At 36.3% G+C, this 10,000-nt stretch overlaps 1 protein-coding gene across 3 annotated transcripts in view; it reads left to right on the forward strand.

Annotated features, from left to right (window-relative positions):
- Positions 1–10,000, forward strand: part of HEATR5B (HEAT repeat containing 5B) — a 2,176,461-nt gene that overhangs the window by 166,485 nt on the left and 1,999,976 nt on the right. For all 3 annotated transcript variants that reach the window (XM_044058540.1, XM_044058533.1, XM_044058548.1), the window contains exon 2: positions 9,426–9,586. In XM_044058540.1, the coding sequence (XP_043914475.1) occupies positions 9,461–9,586 (126 nt within the window). In that variant the 5' untranslated portion in view covers positions 9,426–9,460. The remainder of the gene's footprint in view (positions 1–9,425; positions 9,587–10,000) is intronic.

A 10,000-nucleotide genomic window follows, 5' to 3' on the forward strand; every position in this document is an offset into this window, starting at 1 on the left:
TGGTACAAAATAGTCTCTTTTTTGAACTTTGGAATGTCAGTCTGTGTTATCTGAGGAACGGCTTGAGATGAGCTTTGTCCCCTTGTCCTCTAGTCTCATGACTGTTTGCTTTTCTTCGCTGTTCTTTAAAGACTTTTGTCCAACCAATGTTTGAAGTAGAATGCAGGATTTGTTCTTGCCAAACACAGGTGATGTCATTTCTGTTTAATTTTCCTTGTTAAAGTTATTTCATAACAACATTGTAATCTGTGTTATAATATCCTCTTATGCCATGCTGTTGCAAATGGCGTGTCTCACTAAATTTGTCTTTCTGAAGTTTAGTAGACCAATTTGTGCTATCTTTTACACAATCTGTTCTACAGTTCTGTGTGGTATCCACAACCAAACACAGTGAACATACCTGCATTTCAGTGGTACTTATTTATAGAAATTCCCTGTTCTTATTGTGAGTGCTTTGCCCATCTATTTCTGTGTATTTCTTTTCTTTCCTTATGGTTTGTAGTAATAATATATTGATTCCCCTGCTTTAAATTTTGTTTTACGAAAATTAGCAGAATACTCTGCTCACTTGAATTGTTGGCATTTATTGTATAGAACTAGTTAGCAGTCTTGGGAGTTTATTATTGTAAGATACTTCTGTCAGCTCATAGTCATGTATTTATTTACATTTTGTTTGCTTTTATATCTGTTTGGCAGAAACTCCTTTCCATTTCAGTCCTAGAGAAAAAAAAGCCTCCCTCTATATGCTTCTTGAACCATTTAATGATTTATGTTTATGTAAATTATAAAAACTCACTGAAGTACACACACAAAAATAATTTCATTTAAATATTTCAAGGTGCAGACAGTTTTTGGAATACAGTGCTTATATTACGAACAGGTAACTTAAATGTTTATATATTTTAACAAATAATATTGCAAATGATTGTAAATGAGAAAAATGTGAACTTGAGATGTAATCAAATAATGTAGGTCATTTAGCATTTTCATATAGCCTCACAATTAATTTTGAATGAAAAATAAAGTTTTGAGGTGGAACTGATATAGCAGGTAGAGTAATGGATTGCAAAGAGTAGTACTAGTGTAATTTAATATAATGTAACACTTAACAGTGTCCTGGTCTCTGAATGTGGTAAATGGAAGTTGGTAGTGTTAATAATGAATACATTTTCTCCATTTGCTAATGGAGTAAACCCAGTAGGCAAAATGCTCTCTTTATGGATAATCCATGAAAGCTGCCTGGTTAAGTGACTTGCTCAAGTCACAGAGCACACAGATGCAGAATGACGAAATTAAATCATGGACTACAGAATGAAGTTTGTTAGCACATAGTTGTATCCCACTGCATTAAAGTTTCATTAGTTTAATTTAGACAGCAGAGTAAAAAATAATGTTTAAAAGAGAATCATGTAGCATTCCTTAATGTACCTGATAAACTCCCTATAAACAAGAACTCCATTATTTTGGGAGATTTTAACTACCTCTTAGTAAACTGGATGCCTTTACCTCCATTGTAGGATATGTTCAAATGTTCTTAGATTTAATTGAAAAAGGCTCCTTGGACTAGATTGTTAATCAGCTCCTTAGAAGACGTACTATTCTTGAGCTGGACCTTACAAGTCTAGTTTCTTTGTGTACTATTCCCTTTGTACCTTCGTTGTTCGAGCGAGAGTCTAGAAGAGTTTGGAGCTCTTTGGTGAAAGGAGAGAGAAAAAAAACAAGGCCAGAGCAGTTGGCTGTGAGGCTGGTGTCTATTTTGGGAATTTGTAACTGCCAGTAGACTTCCTGGTAACTGAGATCTTGAATTCCTTAATTGTAGAATAGTCGATAAAATACTTCTGTTTATTGAGATTTTGAATTTTCTAACCAGAAAAGTGCTGGTAACATACTCTGTTTTTTTCTTTTTCATCAGTGGAAGTCCTGGTGATAAAATGCTTTGAATTAGGTGTTTCAACATTGGTTTTGTTTTGTCTCCCCCCCCCCACTTCATACTTTCTGGTTTCTTACCCCATTGTTCCCATCTATTGGCAGGTCTGCCAGTCTGCACTGTTTTATTTCATCCTCCATATTGACACCAAATCCACACTGGGGCTGATATGGAACCTATGGGTATCTTTGGAGGGGGGTCTTGAGAGCAACTGATTCTGCGAGGGGGAGAGATGTGGTGATTTGGACTATCCTCTTGTCCTTTCTCCTCCCCATACTTGGTTTTGGAAACTGTCCAAGGGTACCTTCCCCTTAATGGACTATGTCTCCCCTAAGGGAGTGCAGAGATGAGTTCCTCCCTTCCGCCTGGATTGGTATGCCCATCTATCCCTGTTGGTCCTTCAGTCACCCAAGCTGCTAATCAAACTTGAGTCAGCTGGGTCATAACCAGGGCTTTATGCCTTTATACAACCAGGACAACTTGTTTCATGCACTGTTGGTAAAGGTTTGTTGTTTTTTGTTGCACTGTTTAGTTGGAAAGTGTATTTAAGACTGTCAACCCTGAAAGTTGTGTTAACAACTTAACTTAGTGCTTATGTGAAAGTAGTAACTGTATCATTTGCTGTACTGGAAGCCGAACTATTGTTTTTATTCCACCTTTCACTACATTTTGTTTTTGGCTTTGGCATAGTCAGATTAGTTTATGTTCAGTTAAGTAAAATCACGGTTTTGATTTTATGAAAATCTTGGTGAGTCTGCTTCTAGAAATTCTGCATCTCCTGAAAGGTTAGATCCCTTTTCATTTCATGTGTCTGCTGTTGCTTCTTGTAATCAAACTGTGCAGAGGGGACACTACATCCACAGGTTTCAGGATATTTTCTGTGAACCAAAACAGCTTAGCATTAACATCTTGAGTAAAACAAAATTCACACCAGTCCAAATTAGATAATTTGTCCCATAGTGCCTCTGAGTTTAGAAGATTGTTGGTTTCACCAGTGTTTCTGCATGTGATTGATTGTAAAGCAGATGAGGGTCCTTGTCATCTTGTTAATTCCATGAGCACTGCCTTCCTTAGGAAATCACTGCCAATACAATTTCTGGCAGTTTTTTTTTTCTTTTTTTTCTTTCTTCAGCATTGTGCAGTTGTGGAGATGGTATGTAGAAGTTCATAGGGTGCAATATTTTCATCAGCTTGCGTTCCCTACGAGTTGAACGTGGTGAATTGAGCCCTTTGAGCTGAATATTAGTTACTCCTAGATGAAGCAGTTTCAGCTTCTCGTTCTTTTTTATTTTATTATTTGGTTTTAAAACAAAAAATAAACAAATCAATTATTAAGCAAATAACTATTTTCATAGGTCCACAGCTGATTAATATATCAAAGTTATACATCAACAATTAATATTCTTCAAGCAAGTCTTTAAGCCAAGATTTATATGAATGTGTAATATTAGATGTTTTCGTCTTTATAGTAGGCAATTCACTACTGCAAACAAATGTTGCCATATTAATAAATTCAACACTACAAGGTGATAACTTTTTACTTTTCTAATTTTTAATAATTACTTTTCTGACTGTAGCAAGAATAGACCAAAGAAGAGGCACTTGGGTTTTTGGAATGATCTCAGGAATCGGAGCATTAAATAAAACTAATGATTTAGAAATATTACATCTGTGTAACCATAGAGCTTTAGTAAAGTTATTAATTTCTTTCCAAAAAAGGGGAGATGACTTCACATTCATATACCATACGAGTCAAATCAGCTGTTGTTTTAGAATCACATCTCCAGCATTAATTCTGTTTGATTTATACATAATTTTAATTTTGTTAGGAGTGACAAAAGCTCCATTTCAAATTTTCCAAGTGAAGATTTTCCATTATAGTAGAGATACAGATTTTTTTCTTTAGCTTTTAATATTAATTTCTTGTATTCTTCATAGAAGCCTTAATTATTAATTTTTGAAGAGTAGTTCCATTAGGAATTGTCTAAATATCTGAAATGTAACTTAAGAATTTTATAAATTTGTTACAAATATGATTTATTTTTCATTACGTTATTACCGATATTAATTAAGAATCCCAATAATTTGGGGAACAATTTCTTATCTAGGTCAAATATGTTGTTTATCTCTGTGTTCACAAAGTCTATAAATATTTGTAAAATTAACAAATTCTCAGAATATTGATCATATTTGGACCTTAAATTTTCAACAGTATTGGTACCATTTTAGAATTGATGCCAGTTAATTAAATTACTTTGTTGTTTCGATACTAGCATTTTGTTGAAGTTATGAGTTTTTAAGCAGTAGTTTGTATTTGCAATTGGAAACATGGATAATATTATGTACTTAATACAATGGTTAGAACATGCGAACTTTTGGAAAGAGAAAATGATGGTATTTACATAGGGAATTTTAGAAGAGAGTGTAATACCATTTACACAAAAATATTTTAATAACCAGATAAAACTATTAGGTACTATTTGTTTTTGACTGGTTGTGATATATTTATGATTTACTAGTAATCTTTCTTGATGTATTTGCTTCTATTTTGAATCATAAGGTGAATTTATCCACAACTCTAATTTTTACAGTTGTTGAAGTAACATACAATTGAATTTCAGGGAATCATATTTTACCATTATCCCAACCTTTTATTTTGGTTTATTAGGATGCTAAAAAAATTAAGTAGAAGATTATTTATCTTCTTCATCAATTTTTTTGGTGGAGCTAGTACTAAAGATTGTAAGACAAACAATATTTTGGGGAGAATTACCATCTTAATGAGCATTAATCGTTCTACTACGGTGAAGAATAATTTGTTCCAGTTTTTGACTAAACTTAAAATTTTGTCACAAACAAACATTCAGGAGGTTGTGATCATTTCTTTACTATTCGACATAATGGTTATACAAAGAAGTTATATACTCACCATAAAGTTCCATCTGTGTTGTCCATTTTCATTCTTCCTCAACCGATGGGGTTCTGATCCGAGACATTGCATCCGACTCAGCTGCTGGAAAAGCTTGTGGCAACTTTGAACTCTCGAGCCTCTCCCTTACCCATAATGCACCAACCCCCATTATCTCAGATCTTATATGCAAGCTATTAAAGAAAAATGGAACTCTTATACAATCGGGTGTAGCTGCAAATATATGTCGGAAAGAAATTGGCAAAGCCAAATCTGGAGTTTTGTAAAGTCTGAACGAGACAGACATTTCTTTATATCTGCCAGTTCTTCTATAAACCAAAGGGTTGGGGTTGGTGAATGGGGAGTTGAGGAACAAAGGAAATGGATGACACAGTTGGAACGTTATGGTGAGTACATAGCTTCTTTATCTGATGTCAATTTTTCATTCTGTCCTCAACTGATGGGATAGAGTCCCCAGCTACCTAAATCCCAGGGTGGACTCAAGGAAGGATATTTTTAAGTACCATTGAGCCAAAAGATGGTCTCCATGTGGATGCCAAATCCAGCTTGTAATGAGTGATAAAAATGTGTGTGGGGTGCCCAAGTTGCTGCTGCACAAATGCCATCCATGGAAGCTCTTGAGTAAAAAAACTGAAGAAGTTGCTACATACCTGGTTGAATGAGCATGTATTTTCTTTGGTAAAGTTATTCCTAATTTGTTGTAAATAAAAGAGCTGCAGGCAGTAAACCACTTGGCTAAAGCGACTTTAGATACCAGTTTACCCAATTTCAGATTAATAAAGGATACAAATAATTGAGCTGTAGTTCTGATATATTTTGTTCTATGTAAACAGAAATGTACTTGCCGATGAACATCAAGTGAATGTAATAAATATTATCCCTTGTTCGAATAATTTCAGAAGGAAACTGGTAGGTTGATGGATTGGGTAATGTTAGGGGTGATACAACTTCAGGTTAAAAGGAAAAATTATTTCATAAGGAAACTCTATCCTTATGAAAAATCAGATATGGAGGTTTCACAACAAGGCCTGGATTTCTGAAATTCACCTGGCAGATGTAATGGCAACCAAAAATAAGGTTTTCCAGGACACAAGTTTAAGATCACAGTCATGTGCAGATTCAGAGGATGGTAGGACCAAGGATTGCAGTAACAGGTTTAGGTCATATGGAGGCATGGTATCTTTAAAAGGAATTCTGATTAGCATTGTGCCCCATAAGAAAGCTTTGTATAACTTATGAGAAGCCAGTGAAAACCCATCAAATCCAATATGAAAATTAGAGATTGCTGCCAACTGGACTTTAACTGTTGAAGAACTAGCCCCTTGGTTAAAAAGCAGCGTCAAGAACTCTAGAATATCATGAATAGGGACAAAAAAGTGTCCACATGGTTTTGAAGTGCCCACTGTACAAATATTTTCCATTTACTAGCATAAAGTTTCCTTGTGGATGGCTTAAGGTGTGAAGATGTGAGGTATTGCCAGCTATGGCAGGAGAAGTAGGGCAGTGGATGTGCAACATATGCCAGATGGCTAACTGGAATTTTGTAAATAATTATATGTCATTTGTACATCAGAATTATATGTGATTTTGTACAGATGCCTATACTGAAAATGTATTTGCAAAGTTGTTTGTGTTAAAAATGTTTCAACAGTGTGTCCCTGCTGGACAGAAAAGAAATACACATTTATATCCACAGAACTTAACAAAGCACTGTGTGAGTGTGCATTATTGACACGTGTGAGATTCTAGGTCAGTTGCTAGGAAAGGGGGTAGCATGGGAACCAGAAGTCAAATGACCAGATGTATGTGATATCATTCTGTAATCCATCATTGGAATGATGTTTTTTTAACACTAGATGAGGCTGAAGTCTCCAAGCACTTGGTTTTGAAACCTGACAAAGAAGGACCCCTCAGCTACTTAATTTTGCCTTGCTGTACTAAGTGAGCAGAGAGCAGTAATTCTTTGTCAGGAAAATATAGTGAGATTAGTGGGTACCCTTGTAAGTGATTTTAAGTGTGTGGTGGCAATGTAACTACCTTATAGTCCGGGACAGAATGGGGCATAGCTAGTAAATCTGTGCCAGCCTTTCCCAGGCGTGTGTGTGTGTGTGTGTGTGTGTGTGTGTCTGCGTGCAAATCAAATCTCAAAGACTGTGTGTGTCAGCTGCTTAGAGCAGGGACACGAAGCACTGGTTTCACAGAGAGGGTGCTGGAGGACTTGGCTTGGTCACTCAGCTTGAGGACTCAGCGCTACAGCTGTGCCAGTGAGGAGTCTCACTGGGGCTGTGGAATGAGAGAGAGAGCGAGAGAAATGCAGATTCCTGGATTCATGTTCCCTGCGTTCTATTAAGGGAAATTGTGCTTGATGCAGAGAGCTGCTTCTGGAAATGCTGTGTGTATCTATTTTTGTTTTAAGTGTACACCCCTCTCCATTGTCAATGATGAAGATTTAGGCTCCTTGATTACTGGTCCAGACAGGGGACATCACATAAGGGAAGATAACATTTGGTGGACAGGGGATGAGAGCACAGGTTGTCTGGCTACTACTGGAATTGGAGAAACTAAGCTGTCAGCTTGAGATTTAGAATGTCCAGATTGTATCACGACTGTCGGGTGAAACAACGAGATTTGGAGCTAGGCTCAGAATCCAGGGTTGATGAATCAAATGAGGCCACAGGAACGGAAATCAAATCTGTTGAGGCCAGAAGGGTGCAATGAAAATGACCTTGCTGTTCAACCTGGCAGCTCTATGAAGGAACGTTGGAATCGGAGGGACTGGAGGATATGTATAAAGTGGACTGGAGAGCAACCAGGAAGATCAGCTTCGCTACCTTCTGATTTTGGGACCATTCATGAGGTAACAGAATGCACCTGCTCAATTTGTCTGCTAGCAAGTTGGATTTCCACAAAATGTGCTTTACTAAGAGAAAGCGGTTGGAAGATATTTCCCATTGCCACACCCTTAGTGCTTCTCAACATAGAAGGTATGATCTGGTCCCTTCTTATTTGTTTATATACTAAACCACTGACGTGCTGTCCTTTTGTATCGCAGTCATTCCTGATGGGAGAGCATCCTGAAAGGTTTGCGTTGCTAAAAGCATTGCTTTCAACTCCAGGACATTATAATTTCTTTGATATGATTTAGTTTATTCATTTTCTTTGATCTAAGAGCAAGTTTATGCAAGCTTAAAGGGATTATTGAATATGCCTAAAGTTTGTTTTTTCCAGGTTTATTGAAACTTTATGATTTAGAATTTCAACATATTTTGTATTTTAGTTTTTAAGTTCAGACTGACTGATAATGTCATTTGGTTTTAGATTTAACTTTAGTTCTGGACATCACAAACCTTCCACTAGGAAAATGTATCAAAGTAAATGGGAAAATTTTGCAAGTTGGGCCCTTATGAATGAACTTGATCCTTGTACAACCCCTGTTTATAAAATTTTGGATTTTTTGGCCAACCTTCATCAGTCTGGTTCCTCTACCTCAGCAATTAAAGTCCATCTTGCTGCAATCTCTAATTTTCATATGGGGTTTGATGGGTCATTCCTTATTCACACAAACTTTGTAAAGCCTATTTAAAGGGAGTCTTAATGTTAAGACCTCCAATTAAAGAACCGATTCCTCCCCGGGATCTATCACTAGTTCTTCAGTCCCTTACTTGGCCTCCTTTCAAAACATCAGCTACATGTGACCTTAAGTTTCTGACGTGGAAAACTTTATTTTTAGTAGCTATTACATCTGCCAGAAGAGTATCTGAACTTCAGGCCTTGTCAGAGTCTACAGTCAAGGATTAGTGAAGGTCGACAACACAGATGGAACGTTATGCTAAGACATAATTTTTTTTTTTTTTTTTTTTTTTTTGCATGGAGCTGCACTTCCTATTGTGGAGGATCTACTCCCCACCACAATCTATATACTACATCTGAGGTCACAAAAGCGGACCTATAAATAATCACTTTTTCCCCTGTTATGAGTTGTCATTTGTCAGAAACATGAGAAAACTGTCTTCCAAAAGTAATACTGTAAGACTCACAAGAGTACACAATAAACAGTGGTGCTTCCTTGGTATTCATGATGAATAAAATAAAGGGAGAAAGTCTGTCATGGAAGTGGATGATTTGAGGAAGGATGGCAGGGAACCTGGGCAGAGGAGGCTATAATTTCAATTCCAAAATAAGCCATTTGATGTTTACATGGTAGTCAGGCATAAAATGAAGAAAGTAAAGTGGATATGAATGCCCATTTTGGTCAGAGGTGATGTAGGTGGCATATGTGGCTTTATCATCTTCAAAGAATAAAGAATTTAGTTATATTTCCATTTATTATGAAAGTCAGAAAGGAAGATGTAGAATCATTTTTATTGTATATGAGATTGGGAGATAGGTACTAGTAATTGATAGATGGAGAAATAGAAGTCGGTTCTGTATGTATTCTCATGGCTACTTTGCCTTTGTAAAACAGTGCATGCCAAGTTAGTTTGTGTAATTCATAATTGTTGCTATTCTGTTGTGTCATTGATACTTGCCTACAACTTAATGGACAATATGGTCTTGTGTTCTTCACAGTGTTGACATCTACAGGATATATTTGTGTGGTAGTAATGGAGCTGGCACACAGTCTTTTACTAAATGAAGAAGCACTGGCACAAATTACTGAAGCTAAGAGGCCTGTCTTTATCTTTGAGTGGCTACGCTTTTTGGACAAAGTGATAGTTGCTGCCAATAAGGTATGTGTTTCTGTAATTGCATTCATTTTATTTTCACTTTATACTTTCTTAGCATGGTTAGCCAGCTCTTCTCTTCCACTCTCCTTCCCTTGCAGCTTATGTACTTGTTCATGAAGCAGCAATTTGCTGTACATTGTTAATGGTGTGACAATGAGGGAACTTTTATCGGCACATATATGATTGGTGACTGGCTTGAAGAACTTGTCTGTGGCTGGAAGACGTTATCCATCAAATTTTTGCAGACTTTTATTGCACTGATAATAATTCTACCACCATGATTTATTGTATAAGGTGCTGTAATACACAAAAATGATGATACTTCTTTTCCTATTGATTGATTTCATAGTTCACTTCCATTGTAATGACCAAATAGAATAATGTAGAATGTTTCTCTAGACAAAAGCATTAAACTCG

This window comes from Protopterus annectens, chromosome 1.part2 (genome assembly GCF_019279795.1).
Source record: "Protopterus annectens isolate FY-2018-M chromosome 1.part2, PAN1.0, whole genome shotgun sequence".
Lineage (NCBI taxonomy): Eukaryota > Metazoa > Chordata > Ceratodontiformes > Protopteridae > Protopterus > Protopterus annectens.